The sequence below is a fragment of the Miniopterus schreibersii genome (assembly GCF_964146895.1).
Source record: "Miniopterus schreibersii genome assembly, chromosome: 13".
Lineage (NCBI taxonomy): Eukaryota > Metazoa > Chordata > Mammalia > Chiroptera > Miniopteridae > Miniopterus > Miniopterus schreibersii.
The window spans coordinates 49,326,651-49,347,167 of record NC_138113.1 but is presented as its reverse complement, the minus strand read 5'-3'; the positions used below and the strand labels follow the sequence as shown (position 1 = coordinate 49,347,167).

Sequence of the window (20,517 nt, the reverse complement as noted above, 5' to 3'; positions counted from 1 at the left end):
TGGCACTTTTTCTGGGTCATAGTCTAGCAGTATATATCAATTTTAAATATGAAGAATTTTTGACCCAGTAATTTTACTGTAAAATTTTTAGTATAAGGAAATTTGAGAAATCTGAAAAGATGGATATTCTAAGATATTCACCATAGCATTTATAGCACAGGACTAAAAACAACCTAAACATTCGTCATTAGAGGATTGTATAATCATATTATGGTGTAGTCAGTGCGATATTGTGTGACTGTTAAGGATGAAGAAAAGCTAATGGACATGAAAACACCTCCATAATATATTAAGCAAGGAAATTGAGTTACAGAACAATCCCATTTTTGTTTAAAAATAAAAAGTTGTGTAGAGAGATGCCCAGGAAAAAGCTTGGAAATAAACATCAAACTCTGAAGAAGGCCCTTCTCTGGAGGGCGAGTCTATCGAAGACATTTACGTTTTACATTATAATCCATTTATTATTTGAATTGAATAGTTGTTTATTTTTATAGTTGACAAGATGGTATTTTTCTTTCGGATGAAAACAGTAACTTAAAAGATGATTTCTGATCTGGAAAACTGCACTGTCAGAAACTTCCCTCATGCATGTGGCCCTCCTCAGAGAGAGGTCTGTTGAGGAGTGATCTTAGGGGATATGTTCTGGAGATAACATGGTTGGGGTAGTTTTTGACAGTTTCTGAGCTGCTCTCCACACATTGCCCCTGTGAACAGTGATTTCATAACACTCCTTCCACAAGCTCTCTGGCCAAGTGTTCCCAACATGCTGGGTGCTGAGCTGACCACAGGTGGAGATGACAGAGCACTGCCTTAGGGTCCTGGGCTAAACAGGAGGAAGACTTCCTTTGGGTTAATGTCTCAGTTTCAACAGAGTAAGTCAATTAGTAGATCAGCAGCAGCCTTCAGAGGGGGCTTAGATGGCTGCAGGGCCTTTTCTGCTCCTCTTCGGCCGTGTGTACTTTTTTTTTTTTAATTTTTTTATTATTATTATTGATTTCAGAGAGAGGAAGGGGGAGAGAGAAAGAAAAGTCACTGATGAGAGAGTCATTGATTGGCTGCCTCCCGCACACCCCCTACGGGGGGCGGGGTTAGGCCCACGACCCAGGCATGTTCCCTGACCGGGAACTGAACTGCCATCTCCTAGATCGTAGGTCGGCACCCGGCCTCTGAGCCATGCTGGCTGGGCTCTGTGTGCTCTCTCTATCCAGGGCTGGGATGGAGAGCCTGGAAACAGGATGCCAGGTCTGCAAGTGGCAAGATACCAGCCGTGAGGAGGGAGTGCTTGTACAGTCAGAGTCCAAGATGGTTTGGACATTTGGGGCCTAAAAATGTAATTGCCCAAACAGAGGGTGAGCAAAAACTGACTTGGCAGCTATACCTGTGAAAATGGCCTGGAAGTTTTATTTATCAGGAAAGCAAATGGGGCCTTAAGTGGGACGTGGCTTCAGGTACAGGGTGAGTACAGTCTCCCCTGGAGGTACCGATGCTGCTGTTTTCAGACAGAGCTCGTGTGCAGGTGCCAGCCAGGAAGGGATATGTCCCGACAAGGACTGTAGAGGGTCCTTTGGCCACTTATCCGACAACAGACCATGGACATTTGTCATGTGAGAGAGGAAGTGGGCTTGTTTTGCAATGCTGGTCATCATATGCAAGACCGGTACGTAGAAGTTTCAGAAAAAACCCCAAACATCTCTTAAGTTGGTGCAAAAAGAACTGCCACGCCGCCTCTTGGTGGCACGTTAAAGGAATTCACACCACTGACCATGTTTCAGAGTCTAGAACCCTGACTTGGATGGAAAGTCAGACTTTACAATTCTGTGATGGATAAAATTGTTTGATGTGTCAAACTACAGCCCCTTTGTTACTTGGCAGAGCCTGTGTACTACTTGAGAAGCAGTGAATTGTGCTCAGACTGTCTGGCCTTTTTCTTTTTCAGAACATCCCCACGATTGGTGTCATTGCTGTTGTCTTAGCCACACATCTCTGTGATGAAGTCAGTTTGGCAGGCTTTGGATATAACCTCAAACAACCCCAAACACCGTTGCATTACTTTGACAATCTCTGCATGGCTGCCATGAACTTTCAGACCATGCATAACGTGAAGATGGAGACCGAGCTGCTCCTAAAGTTGGTCAAAGAGGGTGTGGTCAAGGACCTCAGCGGAGGCATCTACTGCGAGTTTTGAACACAGAAAACCTCACTGGAAATGCACCTCTGATTCTGAGGGCCAGTTTCCATGGCCTTCTTGAAGTATTTCATCCTGCAATTACTTTGAAGTGCAGCTGGTGTTTTTAACTTTTAATTTAAAAGACGAAAAACAGACTTGCTCTTCCCACTCCCCCCCCTTATTTATTTGAGGTGTTTTTGCACAAAATTTTGTAAATGAATCTTTGGGAATTGAATTGGAAAGACTTTTCGAAGAGAATTGTGTGTAATGATGTTTCGTTGTATTTTTAGACAGTTGTTTGTTTTGTAAGGACCCTGCCCATGTCTAGCGCACATAGAATAGCAGGTAGTTAAGTGGAAGGAGAGGGGAGGCCAGTAGTTTAAGGAGGGCCCTGAATGCCTGATTCTAGGCCTTGCTGCTCTGTGTAGCGGGAGAGATGGAGCCACTGTCAGGATGACGTGCTCAGGAGCTAAACCACTTTCTGGCCTGGCCATGCTGCAGTGTGAGGCTGGGCTGGTCGGAGAAGTTCACAGTCCCTCTCTGTTGGTCTGCCTCCTGCCAGGACGCCTGCAGGAACCAACCAGAGGATCTGTCCTAAAGGTCCCTGGTCAGGCCGGGAAGTGACACAAGACATTTCCTGTGTCTTCCCAGCACCATGAACCTGCTCTGGGCCGCAGTGTCCATTATTTTCCCCGCAATTATGGCAACTTTGAATTTCTTGGGAGTTTCTAACTGCCCTTCCAAAGCACTTAAATGTTAATCTAAGATGTTCCACTGTCCGTCCTAGGTGGCTTATAAAAATTAGGGCAAAACCTCTGTCATCCAGAGTCGTGGAAAAATAAGCCCTTTCCAAGAATAACCACGTTTTCGGAAACACTGAAATGAAATTTTCCCAGTATTATAAATTGCCTGTTGTAAAAAATATTTTTTGAATGCCTGACTGGCAGTATGTACCAGGCAGTGTGCTGGCCAAGAAAAAAACAAAACGTTTTTGAGGAGCTCTCACAGTATAGTTAATTTGAGTGCAGTGCTTTAAAAAAAAAAAAAAAAAAAAAAGTCTACCTGAGATATCCTTTTTGGATGCTGCTAGATGGGGACCTCACTGTGGATGCCAGCAGTGAGGGACCGAGGATGAAGGCTGCCTTGTCCTACGAGGGGTCCCAGGCAGCTGCAAACCCGTCTGGAGAGGGCGGTCGGTGGCAGCTTCTTCCCGGAGAACAGGCTTGTGCAGCTCTCGTCTCTGAATTGCTCCCGCCTTTAAAGTGAGAGACCCGCTGGGTCTCTGTCCTCCCTCCTCGCTCCTGCTGCCGCCTCGCCCTCAGCCCGCGCCTCTCCACCTGCTTCTGCAGCTCCCGTGCGGCTGGCACCCCGCGCCCACTCTGATGTCGTCTGTGTCTGCCGCCCCCTGGACGTACGCAGGCCGGGGAGCCGGGCCGTGGCATTCCCACAGAGTCCCCTGGGTCTCCGGGGCTCTGGGCCATGCTCCGATTAGCGGGTGTAACCAAATGATATTTTTCTGGATCTCTGTCTTACAGTTTTCCGTGGATTTTACTGTTTAAGAGAAGATGCTTTAGAATTCTCCCCAGTTAAGTGGATTAAGGTTTGAAGGCTGAGACGCGGGAAGATGGTCCGCAGCCGTCTTGTGGCTCAGGCGCGGGCAGGCCTAGACCACACACCTCCAGTCCCTCATCCTTCAGGGGCTAGTTAAAGCCTGATTTTTTTTTTTCTCTTAAGCCAGGGCTTGTAACTTCCTCAGACAACTTTCCCAGTGTTGTGAGCGCCTCCTCACGGGTGCGTGTGGATGTGTGTCCTTGCAAGGTTGCTGAGAAGTGTGTAGCTCAGTGCCCAGCAAACGTCACACCTGGTCCGTCCCACCCTCCTCATCAATATGTCCCTTTCTGCACCCTCAGCTTTCAGTTGCCAGCAGGCAGTAGGTGCCCTAAAGGAGTAAAAAGATGTATTTTTCAGACCTTTTATGGAGTCCCCCAGCCAACTGGAGTTGATCAGAGGCCGCTCCAGGGACGTTAGCACTTTGGCTGTTGCTTGTTGCTTCTGGGCTGCCCCTTCCTTACCCCCCCCCCTCACATTTCTGGAAACAGACCTCTAGGTGCTGCAGGTGTCACCAGGTTGATCTCTAGTAACTCAGGTTTCGCCATCACTCTTCCAACTTCCCACAGCTTTGCAGGCGCACACGCATCCCTCTCGCATGGGTTTTGAGGCAACTTAGGACCACTTACACGTTCTGTGTATTTTAGCATACTTATTACTGGAACTTGGAGCCACAGAAAATATCAGTGAACTTTACTGTGTGTTTTTGTCTCTATTTTTATTTTTTGTTTTTTGGTTTGTTTTCTTTCTACAGAAAGCATGTTCTCTCCAGACCTAGTGGGCCTTAGAGAAATGCTGTGGCACTGGGATGGTACCACCCAATGACATACCTCATGTTTTTAGGCAAAAACTAAATTGGGATCTGGACAAGGTCGTGTATTCTAGGTGCTACCTTGCCTGCTTCATTGTTCCTTTTGTGTCACACTGATTTTTTTTCATTTCCCAAGAATACATTAATAAGCATAGACAATGTCTGTTTCCACAGAACTGGGGGGTTGAGGAGGCAGCTCATCTGTTGGACCCATAGGTTAAGTTGTCAAACCAGCTTTTGACTGGACCGCTCGTGTTGACAGTTCTTTTTGTGGGGTAGACGGGGACTTCATTGTAAAAGAAAAAGCAGTGGTCACACCTGGTCTCCCCGGGTTATTAAAGATTTCTAAAACCAAGGACCACCTTGTCTTAGCTACATTCTAACTCCAGCGCTTTGGGACTTGCTATGAGAGGGACTGTTGAATTCGCCTTATTGTCTCGAGAAACTTTCAGATCAGCATTGTAGGTTGATTGCGAAACGGTGACTTAGTCTCCTCCCTGGCAGGTTTACAGCACCCGATTGTGGGTTATTTCTCACCTTTTCTTGGGGACACTTCATTGAGTCCATTGGAAAGGAAGAAAAGGAACAGTGCCTGTGATTTAGCTGAACACCCCTCAGAATGAAGTGAGCCCTTAGTGTGCTTGAGGAGCGAGCAAGAGCCATGTGACACCAGGGCTTTCCGTCATTCACGCACATGGTAGCAAAGCTTCCCTCAAAGGGCCCTGTGTTTGCTGCCCCTGTGACCAACGCCCTCTTCAAAGGCACCGACCCTCCAGGACCAGTCGGCTCTCAGCCCAGAACACGGACAACCAGGGAAGCAATCCAGTACCCAGAGTCCCCCCGAAAACAGGCCTCCCTGCCCTTTCCCTGGAGGCTGAGGCACCCTGGCCCAGCCTTCTGCATCTTTACTCTCTCCTTTCCCACTGCCCAAGGTCTCTTTAGACAGCATGGATTTGTGTTTTCAAAACATGGTATTTATCTGTATTTACCTACGACCAACACTCCATATAGGACTGAAGCACATTGGGAAGGAGAACTATTCATTAAACACACACACACTCAGATTTTATTGACTAGAAATTAATGTTCCCCAAAAGGAAATTACAGTCTTAGTAGTTTGACCTTCATTCTCGAAATGATTAAATTGGACTAATTTCCAGTATTAAATTTCAATCCATTTAGCCAGAAGAAAAGCATCCATAGCGGCCGGCTGTGGTGCAGCAAGAGTAAATGGCATGCTATGAAATTTAGTTCTAGCTTTTTTTAAAAGCAGATTTTCCAGTGAGCTGTGTCCAAAAAGCATGTAGAAGGAAGACAAGTTTATCATTTCCTGTCTGGAAGAAGTGAGATGACAAGTGTTGCGTTGGTGTCAGGCTGCCTGCCACCCAAGACTTGGCAGATGTAGCTGATACAGTTTTGTGCAGATGGAAATATAACACGGTGAATCTTCAGAAAATCTAACTATTAAAGAAACTGACTATTAAGTAGATACCTCATAGCAACACTAGTAACTGTACACTGAAAATCTGTAACTCCTAAAAGAGCAGTGTTTCCACTGCGTCCTCTGTTACCTGGCTTACATTTTTTGACTTATCGAAGAAAATCAGTTCCAAGAAAAACTGATATTAAAAACGATGAGTTCATTTAAAATGTTGGTTAGTTCCTTGATTTGAAAAGAACACTCTAAATTATCAGACAGTGATAAGAATGTGACAGATGACTTAAGGACAGAGCATGTGCAATGAGGGCCAGTTAAGGGCGATTAAAAACAATAGTCAAATGCAAAAGTAGTGACACATAACATCAAGATATTCTATCAGGCAAGCTCATATGGGATGGGAAGAAATTGGCCATTAGCCCTAAAGCAATGAGAATTTGAGAGTACACCTCTAAGTTATAAACCCTAATAACAGAATTTTATACTTTATCCCATCTACAGAACCTATAGCAAGGCATTGCCTACCTTAGGTACTAAATATCTTCCAATTTTATTTGATATCTGTAATGGAATTTAAAGATAGGCAGCTGATAGCCTAAGCTTGACTGTAGTGGAGAGCTCTTGGGTCTAGAAGCTGGGTGAAGACGGTCTCTTATGCTAAGAGGAACAGAATGCAGGTAATAAAGCAATAAATGAACACAGCCACTTTTTCTATGTGTCATTGTCCTAGAGATTTCAATGATATTTTAAAAGAAGATGCCAGAAGCTGAGCAGGCCTGTCTAATGGCTGTATACATTATCCATACGTTTAGAAAAATAACATTGCTGAAGTATCCAAAACAGGTATGTACCTTGTCTTTTCAGAGACCTGCTACGTGGTTGTGATTTATAATAAGTACATATTTTCTGGCACAGAGCTCCCCAAACCCTTGGAATGCCCTAAGCAGTGAGAGTGATAAAGGTGTCTGTTGCTGTTAATGATGACTTTGGGAACTCAGCTAAGGATGGCGGCTGGTTGCCAACGGAGCCAACGATGTGATGAGAGGGTTGGACCTTTCAGCCTCACCCCTGACCTCTGGGGAGGAGAGAGGGGCTGGAGGTTGAATCAGTTGCCAGTGGCCAATGATTGTATGATGCCTGTGTAATGAACCCCCCCCCCAAAAACCCCGAAAGGATAGGGTTCAGAGAGCTTTGGGTTGGGGAGTACGTGGAGATGCTGCAAAACGGTGCATGCGGAGAGCACATAGAAGGGCCCCCCCTTTCCCCATGCCTTGCCTCATGCTTTTCCATCTGGCTGTTCTGAGTCATATCTTTTTACAATAAACCAGTGATCTAGAAACATGTTTCTCTGAGTTCTGTGAGCCACTCTTCAATTAGCACATTAGCTGAACCCGAAGAGGGGAATCTTGGGAACCTCTGATAGGCAACCAGTCCCTCAGAAGTACTGCTGACAACCGGGATTTGCGACCGGCATCCTGAGTTGGAGGGAGTCGTTGGCACCTCCAGTTTGTAGCCGATTGGTCAGAAGTACAAACCTGGGCTCGGAATTGGCATCTGACACGGGGAGGTGGGGAGTCTTGTAGGACCGAGCCCTCAACCTGTGGAATCGGACACTCTCTCCAGGTGGATAGTGTCCGAATTGAGTCACGTTCTCTAGCACCCTGCTCGGATCTGAGCATTGCTTGTTGGAGGTGTGGGGAACCCCCCCCAAACACACATTGAAACTGGGTGCTCAGAACACAAAACACCTACCAAGGTACATCCAGGTCGGGTTGAGGTTTCAGAGGGCATCAGAGGCCCTCTGTTCTGTATTCAAGGCAGTCATAGTGAGTTTATTATCTGGAATTTGGAAACCAAGATAGCATACCACTATGGTCTTATGTACATACCTGTCTGCTTTTTTCTCGCTCTCATTTTTTTTTTTTTTGCTATACATCGTTTACTCAGTTAAAACTATTTTTAAAAGACGGTAATGCTAAAGAGCTGATCATTTTGAATTATGCAGCCCTGTCTTTAAAATAATGGTAGACAGAAGACCTCTGACGGGCTTTGTCCTGGAGCTGCTTTCTCCTCTAGTGTAATGTTCAGTGTGAAGACTGAGGGACATTCCACACACACACACACACACGCACGCACGCACACACACACCAAACAAGCAAAACTAGATTCTCGTGTAAACCAAGAGTCCTGTCCTAAAGGAAAGGTTGAGAAGAATGTCACAGCAGTGGCCGGGCCCTCCCCGTCTTTTGCCTGCGGCTCACCTGTCCCTTTTCTCTGCCACCCTGACCTAAGTGTAAGAACAAGGGTGCACTGCGAGCCCAGGGGCGAGCTGGGGAGAGGCCAGACAGTGCAGACCAGCTGTCTGTCCTCTTCTCAACCTCCTAGTCTCCGCACACGGCCACCCCTGGTCACACGGAAGCCTGGCGTGTGGCCCATGTGGTGTAGCCGGGGCTTGGGGAACCATCCGGTGCAGCTTCTTGCTCCACAGGCAAGCTCTTCCTTTTAGGGTTCACACCCACTAGCCCGCACCCCTCGCCTGGAAGGGGTGGGCAGCCTCAGTTCCAGTCACGCCATCCCATCAGCGGGTCGAGTTCTGATTTTTACTTCGGACAATATAACGCCCCCCACACACACTCATCATTGTTTTGTACGCTTATCTCTGGTGGCCCAGTTTGTGTTTTGTGAAGTATTGACTGAGACACATTTGGAGATTTGGAGTCACTTTAGGAGGGGTTTCTCCTGACCACTTCCATCGCAGCCTGCAGCTACTTCAAGGTCTCCAGAATTTTCGCCAGACCACTTTTTTTCCTAAGAGCTAGTCCTGACTTTCTCCCCTGCCCATTCTCGCTGCCCATCCCCAGCCCTGCTCACATCCTGTGGATGTGAACATGGATTCAGCTTTCCTCCAACCAGAAAACACGCTTCCTCTTCGGGAGATGTCGAAATTTGGCTGCGGATCAAGTTGGTTCTGGCCAGGGGCGAGGACCACGGCCGCGTTCCTCTTTGTCAGACGTCAAAACTTCCTGCAGAAACAAAGGACTCCAATTCTTACTGTCCAGTTTTGAATACTCCTGAAAGAAGATGACATTTTAAATATTATTTAACATTGAAATATGAAACAGAAAAAAAGAAAATCTTTTTAAATCATTTTTCATTTAGCCTTTTGGCAGTCTCCTTGTGAACAAAGAGATACACGACCTTCTTTGTGTAACAAACCTCTATTAACACACCGATGCAACTCGGTTGTAAGAGAGAAAGGAGAGGGAAATGTTTTGAAGTGTTGGACTTATGAGCCAGCAGGCCAAACAGGGATGGCATGTTGGGGTGCTTGTCCACCATCAACTTTGTGGGCCCCTCCATGTTGCTGTCATTGGCTCAAGGGTCTATGGGTCCCAACTGTGGGAGAGCTCTGATCAGGTCGGAAAAAAAGCCATGCTGAGACCCACCAGCTCCAGATGCACCCCATTTTCCAAAACTTGGAACTGAAGGCAAACTCAATAATTGCTCTGCTTTCACACACATGAAAATATACCAGGTCTCAGAATGTGGAAATGAGACTCACAGTGGGAGCCCTTCTGCAGGACGCTTAGTTCCGTGCCTCTGGCTAATCCTTCTGGCACACATTCTGTTCCCAACACCATTCGTTCAGATGCTGATGCTCTGTCCACAGAGCCAGACAGACACTCCTGGCTGTATCTCAGTACCCGGCAGGCCTGTCCTAAAGATACTGCCCTGTGACACCTCTCTGCTCTGCCAGCATGGCCATCCTTAGTCCCGACGGCCGGACCCTGGTGGACAGGCTGCCCACAGAATGGACCTGTCCTGCCTACCGCCCTGGAGTTCAGTCTAGAAGAGAAAAGTAGTGAACATGACCACAGTAGGTGTTAGAGCGAATGGGAAGTGCACCGCAGAAAATAAGAGGGGCTGTCAGGGAAGTCGCCCTGAAGCCAAAGCGGTGGTTAGAGGGGCAAGGGATGACAGAGAAAACAGGTTTGCTTAGGTGACACTGCGTGACAAGCTTTATCAGACCAAACCCAAAAGGCAGGGTGGCTCAGGGAGCACCTTCTAGAGGGACAGCCCCACAGGTCAGGCTAAGAGAAATGTCAGGGTAAGGAGCATTTTGGAGCCACTGGGCGTGCTAATGGGGGAGTGATTAGACCCAGCTTATACTGAAACACGTCACTGTGGCTGCAGGTGGAAAGAGACTGGGGGCGGGGGCTAAGCAGAAACAGGGTGGGTAAAACAGGCGTGTGTTCCGTTGTGCGCAAGACCGCAAAGTGGGTGGTGCTGGAGGTTTCGGCCTGGTGGGCCTCATGGCCCTTCAGGCTTCCTGCAGGATCCTGCCAGCCACTTTTCTGGATTTGTCTCTGGGGGTGGTGACTGAAAAGAACCTGGGACAGGAGGCGAGGAGGTAGGCCAACCTCTGCCATGACACCCGTATATGCTCTGGGGCAAGTCAGAGCCCCTCTCCGGGCTTCTCATTGGTTAAACGGGGCATTTGCAGGGAGGGCCTCAGCACGCATTCATTTCTCTTTAACAAAAAGAAAATTGGCCAATGCAGAAGAGTGGCCACAGTGCCACCTAGTGTCTGTGCGGAGTGTGTCCCTGGTGCGCCGCGGCCTCCCTTCTGGGGCTCAGGCCGTCCTTGGCGGCTGGGCACTTCCCTCCTCCCTGCACTGGCCCTGACCACTCCTCTCCCGGCTCCCTTCCCCGTCCCACGCCTCTGCCCTGGGTCCCCGTGTTCTTTCTCCCTGCTTGCTGTCATCTCTTCCTGGGAGCTCAGCCACTCCCATGGGTCACACGACCCGCTTTGTTATTGTGCCTTTTAATTCTCATACCCAGGTCTGCAGAGGGGCCTCCCATCAAGTCTCCAGAGCCCCAGGCCACCGTGTCCACCTTCTTCAGGACATTTCCTTTTCCCCTGCTACCCATGAGCCTAGACCTCAGACTCCAAGGGCCACAAATGCTGGGCCTCACGCTGGAGCTGACACAGCTTCCCGGCTGAACAGCCCTTTCTGGAGGGCACCATCTCACAGGCACCATGACTCAGTTCTCCAGCCGCTGGCAGGCCAAGTGGATTCTCCCCTGCAGTGTCTCTTACACCCAACCTTGTCACTTGTTAAATGGATGGCATGGGTGAGTGAGGCTCTGAAAGCAATGGAGCTCCCACAGCCCCTGCAGGACCCCACAGACCCTGCAGGCCCCAGCTCTGCCTGGACACTTCCTTCAGCCGCCAACTCCTTGGCCAGCCATCAGAAAGTAACACTACATGTGTTTTTCTTTATGGTTAAAATAATACATGTCACTGGAGATACATTTAAATATATTCTCACAAAGATAAAAATAAGAAAATGAAAATCACCCATTGAATTTTATGCTCTATATGGATGAAGTATATGGCATGTGAATTACATCTCAATAAAGCTGTTAAAAAATATCGTTCACGTGTTTCTTCATCCTTCTGTTGGCTCAGTAGCCTCCTCAGAACCCAGGGCATCCCTTTGTGGCCATTTAGGTGCTGCAGGCAAACAGCAGTGATACTTGGTCCCCGTTGCAGCCAGTCTCCCAGCCTCGTGCCCCACTTCACCCCAACAATGGGTCCAGCTGTCCTTTCTGCTGCCTGGACCAGACTCCACTTCTAAAACGTATCCTGGAGCCTCAGAGATTGCATACAGCGAATCCTGAAGCTGCCACAGCACAGCTGCCGGTGGAAGACACTGGGAATGTCCTCCAATCTGGTCTGACGTGGCTCACTCTGAGGCTGAGTGGACACTCACCTGCAGACTCAAAGAAGTCCAAAAGGTCAGTGGAGATTACATCATCTCCTTAACCCAAGAAAGGGCTCCACACACCTACCAGCATGGGGTCCCCGAGGCCAGAGGAAAGACTGATGCCTCCCCAGGGTCACCCATGCACCATATTTCCACTTCCCCTCATCCCTGGCCACAGAAACCTCCTCTGTTGCCAGGTCACAGCCTTGGCTGGGCCCCGGAGGCCGGGTCAGCTGCCTCATGAGATCCCCATAGCGAGAGGGGACAGCCACACACAGACAGGCTGCCCAGTCTTGCCTGAAGTGGGCTCATCAGAAGACGCAGATTTGCCTGAAATCAGTGGAGCTTAAGCTCCAGGGACCTCGCTTTTTACTGGCTCTTTCCAATCCCATTGTAATTTTAAATGACACTTTGTATGGTTTCTATTTTCTTTTAACTTGTTATGGTGTGTTTCATTGCCCAGAATGTGTCTTGGTGTCTTAGTCTGCGTGGGCCGTTATAACAAAATGTCATAGATTTAACGGCTTAAACAAAAGAAATTTATTTTCTCGCAGTTCTGGAGACTGGAGTCCAAGCTCAAAGTACCAGCAGGGTAAGTGTCTGGTGTGGGCTCTTCCCGGGGCCTACAGGGTAAGTGTCTGGTGTGGGCTCTTCCCGGGGCCTACAGGGTAAGTGTCTGGTGTGGGCTCTTCCCGGGGCCTACAGGGTAAGTGTCTGGTGTGGGCTCTTCCCGGGGCCTGCAGATCGCTGTCTTCTCGCTGTGCACTCACATGCTGTCTCTTATTATATGGACACAAATTGTATCAGATCAGGGCCCCACTGTTATGACCTCATTTAACCTTAATGACTTCCTTAGAGTAACTACAATCTCCAAACACAGTCACACCGGGCTTAGGGCTTCAACATATGAATTTGGGGGGACACAGACACTTGATGAGCGTTCTGTGTGCGCTCCAGTAGAATATGTGTTCCAAATACGTAATCACTGATTTTCCCTCTGGTTCTATCAGTCTGCTCAGCTCTTCTCTTGTAAGGATGAGAGAAATGACTTCTAAGATCTTTACATGTTGGAGTTGAAACCCCCTCTTTGCTTTTTTGAGCCAAAGGGAGTTACAAAGAGAGTGGAAGAGTGGAGACAGCCCTCCCGGTGGCCTTTGAGAATGTCTGCAGTTACTCCGTCTTCATCCGTGTGTGTTGGAGAGGAAAAGGGTTCCCTTTAGAGTGTGAAAAATAAACGACGGGCGGAAACAGCGACAGAGAAGGAGACGTGTCTACGGGGATCTTGAGTCTGCGGCCTTTGAATCCATCCCACCGTTCTTTTAACATTGTTTCTGTAAATAATTACCTGTTAGCTAATTCATGACTGCAGTTTACAGCCTGTCTGCTTAAGAGTTCTAGGGACTGACTTCAAAAGAAGCAGCCTCCAGCCTGCAGATATTCCAGCTCTGGGAGATCTGCTGACCTTCTACCTGCTACCTGAACAGACTGTGTTGACTTGCACGTAGTGCCCTCAGGGGAGAACTCTCACCCCCTCCTTTTGATTCCTTTGGTCTGGTGTTTTTTTCCCTTCCTCCCCCCTCGTTATAAAAACCCTTGCCCCGCCCTGGCCAGCGTGGCTCAGTGGATAGGGTGTCGGCCCCTGCACCGAAAGGTCGCGGGTTCAATTCCTGATCAAGGACAGTACCCGGGTTGTAGGTTCTATCTCCAGCCCAGTTTGGGTGCGTGTAGGAGGCAACCAATGGATGTGTCTCTCTCACATCGATGTTTCTCCCCCTCTCTCTTTCATCCCCCCTTCCACTCTCTCTAAAAAATCAATGAAAAAAATATCCCCAGGTGAAGATTAACAGGAACAACAAAAACCCCTTGTCCAGGTCAAATTGCTAAGGTCGTCCTTGTGACATTTGTCTGTCATCTTCTCAGGCGGCTGGCTCTTGATTAAACCTACTTTCCTTCCACTGGCCCTTGTCTCTTGATTATTGGCTTTCGAGTGGCAGGCAGCTGAACCTGGGTTTGGTATCAGAATTAGCGAGGCTGCCAGAAAGGCTCGGACCCCGACAGGTATAGCCCTTCTCAGTCTCACATTACCAGGGAGAGAGCAATGACAGATCCGGAGTCTCAGCTGCTTGCAGCAGGCTGACCCCAGAGCAGGGGTGCAGGGACTGCCCAGCAGCTGCCAAGAGTTTCTTATGTGGGGGGCTTATCCTGTTCTCCCTCCCTTGGCATCAGCGGTCCTTGGGGCATCGATGGGCTCCGAGACTGGGTAAACCGGACCCAGTCCTCTGTCTCTGTCGCTGGGGCTTTGTTCCATGTGGGCCTTGTAAAGGCCATCTGTGGTACCAACTGGTGTGAGATAAGTCTAAGACTAGTGTCTCAGTCCCTCCTTCCTGAGGGTTTGGTTTGAGAGCACTGGTTTTTCCAACTTAGTCTTTGCTATGCTTTGGACTTTATTTCTGTTTTAAAATGGGCGACTCGGTCTCGGTTCCACCTGAGAGTCTGTGAGGCCGTATTTTAGCTGATTGGTCAACTTACAGCTATAAGCCAATGACTAAGAAGAAAAGTTATTTTTTTTAAAATCCTCACCCAAGGATATGTTTCTATTGATTTTTAGAGGGGGGGGGGAGAGAAAAAACCCATCTATGTAAGAGAGAAACATTGATCGGTGGCCTCTCGCGTGTGCCCCAACCAGGTATCAAACCTGCAACCTGGGTGTGTGCCCCGATCGGGAATCGAACCCGCCACCTCTTGGTGTGCAGGATGGTGCTCTAACCACCTGAGCCACACTGGCCAGGGCAGACGTTATTTTCTGTTGTAATACTGCCTGGCCTGTGTACGTGCTGGAGTCTAAAGAAAGAGGACCTCTAAATGGGTCCTTAAATTATTGCACCACTTTACAATTAGAATTTTTTTGCCGAAGGTCTGGTAAATGGCATAAGATCTCTTATGCATAAACTTTCCGTTGCTACATAGTAAGGCTTCTACTCAGAAAGGATCTAAATTGATGGTTCACAGGGGGAGTAATGATCCCGCTCCCCTCCCAGACAGTAAAACTCACAAATAAGGAAAAAAATAAGAAAATGAGTCTTTCAAACACCCCAAATTCTCCTCCTGGAGGCCTGGGAGCTGCGGCGGTCTGGGAACAGTGAGGGGATTGATGCCACCCCCGAGCCCTGCGCCCGCTGAGTGACGGCCCCACCTCAGCGTGAAGGCAGAGACCGGCACTTGTAAAGCTCAAGCTGCTCAAGTCGCCTGGTATCTCCCCTTTCTCTTCTCCAGCCTCCTTAAAAGCTGTCAAGCACAAATAAAACATCTTATCTCCTCTACAGTTATTAGTAATTCTGTTTATGTGTGTGGTGAAAAATAAAAGCTATCCCAAATGTTGTTGTTTTCCGGATCATGTGGTCTGGGGAAACATTTCCTATTAAAGCTGGTGTAAGTTTGGCTGATGTCTTTTAGAATTATTAACATAAAATACATGTTTGTTTTGCCTGGGTTTACAAAAACAGTTTATGTTATCTCTGTTATGTCTCTTAAAAATGTGAGTGTGTTTGCCAATGAAAAAACCTATTTCTAGAAGTTATAAAAGGTATTCCTTTTAGTTGTCACTAGAAATTAAGGTTTCTAAGAGCTAAAAAATCTAACTAGGTTGGAAAAAAAACTGTATGGTTTTGGTAATAAAATGTGTAAGGTATGGAAATATATTTTCAAGGGACTAGAGGAAAAGTGTGTTGCTCTAAAGTTGGTTATTTAAAAGCCAACCAAAAGGGACTAGGAAAATTGTAGAAGGGTTGTGGAGAGGAAATCAGAGGAAAGGAAAGAGAAATGATGCAAAGGGATATAAAAAAAGAGCTCTAGGTGAGAATCAGTGTTCATATCGCAGCGGGAGGGCCCTGGAAGGCTTGTCCTAAACTCAGGAAGGGAAGTGGAGGCAGGAAAGGGAGCCGTGAGAGAGGCACCGGGCAGGCGGCTGCGGGGAGGGGTGACTCTGATGATGAATGAAGAGCCCCAGGAGCTCCCCTGAATTTTTCAAAACCAACTGTAATTTCCCCACAGGAGCTCCAGGTACAATTGACAGCGGGGGACAAATTGATTGATTTCTTAGTCAATACGGGAGCCAATTATTCTAAGTACAAAAATGACCAAAGGAAGAAGGCGACCGTCTCAGTAGCAGGAGTTACCTGACAGATGCACCAAAAGGCCTTTTTCCAACCTTCCCAGTATTTAAATTTCTGTTTGCATGTTTGTTTGTTTTGTTAACCCTCCCCTGAGGATGTTTTTTCCATTGATTTTTAGAGAGAGTGGAAGAAAGGGAGGGAGAGAGAGAGAGAAACATTGATGTGAGAGGAACACATGGATCAGCTGCCTCCCACACTCACCCTGACTTGGGCCTGGGATTGACCTGCAACCCAGGTACGTATCTTTGACTGGGAATTGAACCTGAGACCCTTTGGTGTTCAAGCTGACACTCTACCACTGAGCCATACTGGCCAAGGCAGCCAGTGTTTAAATTTTAAGAGACTTTTTTTTTTTTTTTAACTGAGAAATGGCTTTGAGTTATTGCAATGGGCTTCTGGAATACCTTCAGGATTTGTTCTCTCTCCTTTAAAAATAAAAAATTTAAACTGATTAGGCCTATTTAATATCCTTGAAGTACATGGAAACTTTGTCAAATAAAAAAATAATAACTATGTTCTATTAGTATACATATATTTTTATTTATAGTGGATGTTCTGGGGGTTATTTAAAAATCTTCAAGAGTCTACAAAGTTCTGATATACTTTCATTTGTAATTTTAATTGTTCTCTTAAAATGTTGTTACAAAAAGCAAATTCTTTTGTCAACTGCGTTAGACTCAGATCTATAACTATGTCATTTTAAGTTTTGTGGGGTTTTTTGGATTTTTTTTTTGTCATTTAGAGACAGTCATTGTTTCCCTCGGATGCATTTACAAGTATGTTACATCTTCAGAAAGATCCATGGAAAGGACTCTGACATTCTACAATATGAGTTTTCTGAGAATAAATTTTCAGATCATACCTTTGAAATGGATGAAGATTTATAGAATTCTAAGGAATAACTGGATTCATGGAAATACTGGCAACAATCAGGATAAATAAGAATTGATTATGGGACTGAATGAACTAAGGATAATTCTTATTTTTATGACTTTGTTCAAAATTTTGCTGATTTTTAAATCTTTTTTTTCCAGATACTAGAGAACTTTTCCTTAGAGCAGTTTGGTGAATTATACCTTTATAAGCTATGTTGAAGGATTTATATTTTCTCCCTACCTGATTCCTCCAGAATTTAGAAACCCTTAATGGGTGAGTATTATTGTTTTTATGGCAGCATGCTTGCTTGCATAACATCAATAAGAATCTGTCCTTTGTATAATAAGACACAGTTGGAAACTGGTTTTATCAACCAAGACTTTGACTGAAATGCCATGTTTGAGAGAGACTTGCCTAGACTCTGGATGTCAGCAAAAAGCTTTAAGGAATTAAGATTCACTTTGGAAGCCAATAAAAGCTCCTTGGAAAAACAGCCTGGTTCCTTCCTTATTTACATGGTTCATGGCAGTCTTTTCAGGTAAGGAATGAAGGCTGCTTTCCTGGAAGATGGCAAAGAAAAACCTCAAGATGTTTTCGGTGACCTTGAGAACTTGAGGAATTTACCCAAACCTAGGAGTATTGCAGGCAAAGTCGGATGGCAACTATGTGGCTTGGCTTCTTTGTCCTGAGGGGCTAATTAAAGTTCAATCTGGAAATTTCTTATGAGAGTCCAGCAAAGCAGATTTAAGAAAGCCTATATGATCAATTGCCATTCCTGTTGTGTTTATGCAAATAATCAGGCCAAATTGAAACTGGACTTAATGCAGTAAATAGTATTAATTTGGCTATCTTTGATAAAAATGAGAGTGATTTTAGGGGGAGAAACTGTGCTTCAATAAAATCTATAATACACAGTTGTGGATATTAGACTCTAGTTAATTGTCTTTAACGTTTTATTTTTCACCTATAAACTGGACTGGATCCTGAATTTTTCTAGTTTTCTTAAAATTTTGGCTACAACTTTCCGAACTGATGTTTTATTTTTCTCCCATCCTTTTACTTGAAATTATTGAAAACTAAAACTTTTCTCCCTGAGCTTTGCAATTACAAATGGCAGCTAAAGGACATGACATGAACTTAAGAAATCGCCACAACAGCTTAAACAACGTCAGTAACTAGTGCTGTGTAAGCAGTGCAGAATGTACCTGAATACCTCCAGATACCACCAGAGACATTCAAACTACAGACACGGAGGCTCTATTAGATCGTCACCGCCTGCCTTCATTCCAGAAGAAACTTTCCGCCTCACCTTTTCTACTGACAGCCTTATGGACTCAGAAACTGGTTTATAATTTGCTCTGATCATTAACCTTTGTCTTTTCTTTTTTTTTTCATAGACAAATACCTTATTAAATACCTGACTGCTTGCTTACATAATATAGGCCTCACTTTAGGAGTCCCTCTGCATCATCACCTTCTGAAATGAGACGCAACAATTCTACTGAACTTATTCTCAGGACTGAATAATTGAATCAGTGAAATGAAACAATCTATCAACTTAGCTTCTAGAATATAAAATTTTATTATTTAAAATTTCAAAGGCAGGACGAAAGAGACCAGGATTCTGTCACTCTGAGGCTGCTTTTTAGGATGTTGATTTGGGGCTGTTTGTTGTGAAACAAAAGACTCAGAAGGAACCTCTGACCCTCCCCCCTTCCTGCTCAAGAAATTCAGACAGAAAAAACCTGCTTCAGAAAGGAGATCTTACAATATTCCCCTTAATTTGAATTAAGTGTGGTAAATGAGAGGGCTTCAGGCAGATGCCTGTTAACCAGAAACCTCCTTATTCCAAGGTATGGAAAATTGGTTCTCTGACTTATTTTCCCAGATACCATCCAGATTAAAGTCTTTCCTGGAAGAAATTTATAGACCTAACCATCTCATTACTAATATTACACTTTTGTGGAACATTTAAAATGATCATGTTATGTGTAACAAGAATGTGCAAACAGACTTCAGCAATTGAAAAGCAAATTCACCTTGAGGCTTCTCCAAATAGGAAAAATAAAAGTTATATCTCGCGACAAGTTCAGGCATTTCAAGCTAAATTAATGCCCCTAGGCCCTGCTACAGATTAGTCAAGGAAACTTCCATGGAAATGGAATAAAAGATTGACAGTGGGGAGTTGTAACCCATCCCACCATTCCTTTAACATTGTTTCTGTAAATAATTGACCTGTTAACTAATACGTGACTGCAGTTTACAGCCTGTTTGCTTAAGAATTCTAGAAACTAACTTCAAAAGAAGCAGACTTCAACCTCTAGACATCGTGGCTCCCGCAGCTTTGCTGACCTTCTACCAGTTATCTGAACAGGCTGTTGACTTGCACGTAGTCGCCTCAGCGGAGAACTCTCAACCCCTCCTTCTAATTCTTTTGTTGTTGTTTTCTTCTTCCTTCGCCTTCCTTGTAAAATTCCCTGCCTGCATCAAATGGTTAAGGTGATCTTTGGGATGCTGGTCCACCACCTTCTCAGGCTGCTGGCTCCTGAATAAACCTACTTTCCTTCCACCAGCCCTTGTCTCGTGATTCTTGGCTTTCGAGTGGCTGGCAGCTGAACCTGCATTTGGAATCAGCCTCAGGACCGGAGACAGAAGGCAGCCTGGTGTTACCACGGAGCATCCTGAAAGAGAATTTACAAACTCAGAGAGACTCCAGAACATAAGCACGAGGGGCTCTGGGGGCCTTAGGTTCAGTGCGCAGGCTGGGAGCCAAGCAGTCAGAATTCACAGGGCATTTATAGGCTCAGACAGACAAGATATTCAGTATTGATATTGTGCCTTATCAGCCATAAAAAGCTCTACCAGACACTGGGCCAAGCAACTTGCAAACACCGCCAATCCTTATAATAAACCTGTAAAGGTGCATGATATCCCCCACTTCACAGATAACAAAACTTACCCAAGCTGACTTACCCAAGCCGTACTGCTAATGAGTCTAGAGGCCAGAATTCATTTCACAGGTGAGGCAACAGAGGTTCAGAGAAGTGACATCATTGCACAAGATCCCACAAAATGGCAACGCCCTGGGATTCAATGCTATCCCTCACTGCATGCAACCTTGCACAGGTGCTCTCCTGCCTGGCCTGCGGTTGGTTCTCTAAGTCTCATCAACCCCAGGGAAGCCCTTAGAAGGACCGTGGATCTGCGGAAATTAGGAAATCATAGGCAGGGCTTTCCGTGCCATCGGCCTTGCTCATACAGCAACAAGGCAGATAGTCTGGAGAGGCCCTGTTACTGCTGTGGATATCCAGGTGTCCCAAGCTGAACGCTGTTACACACAGGCTGGCATTGCTGCCAGAACTCTAGTGCAGCAGTCAGGCGGTGTGTTAAGAATCCCAAACTTGAATGGTAAATTTAATGTTATGTGTTTTTTACCACAATAATAATAATAATAATAATAATAGAATTGTGAACTTCATTGCAACATTGTTGAGAAATAGCACCCCAAAAAAGGAAATGTCCAACAATAATGGCCTATGTTCCTTGGATTCTTGCTAAATGCCAGGAAATATTAGAACACTTTGTATGCATTATCTCATTTAATTCTCGTAACATCCTAATGAAGCAGGTACTATTATTATCTTCATTTTTTAAATGGGTAAACTGAGGCACAT

At 45.9% G+C, this 20,517-nt stretch overlaps 1 protein-coding gene across 6 annotated transcripts in view; it reads left to right on the top strand.

The window, feature by feature from the left end:
* The window catches only part of ST3GAL5 (ST3 beta-galactoside alpha-2,3-sialyltransferase 5), a gene marked incomplete at its 5' end in the record, with an annotated part of 61,721 nt that extends 58,520 nt beyond the window's left edge, over positions 1–3,201 (top strand). For all 6 annotated transcript variants that reach the window (XM_081156985.1, XM_081156986.1, XM_081156987.1 and 3 more), the window contains one exon: positions 1,937–3,201. In XM_081156985.1, the coding sequence (XP_081013111.1) occupies positions 1,937–2,185 (249 nt within the window). In that variant the 3' untranslated portion in view covers positions 2,186–3,201. The remainder of the gene's footprint in view (positions 1–1,936) is intronic.
* Positions 3,202–20,517: the final 17,316 nt, after the last annotated feature.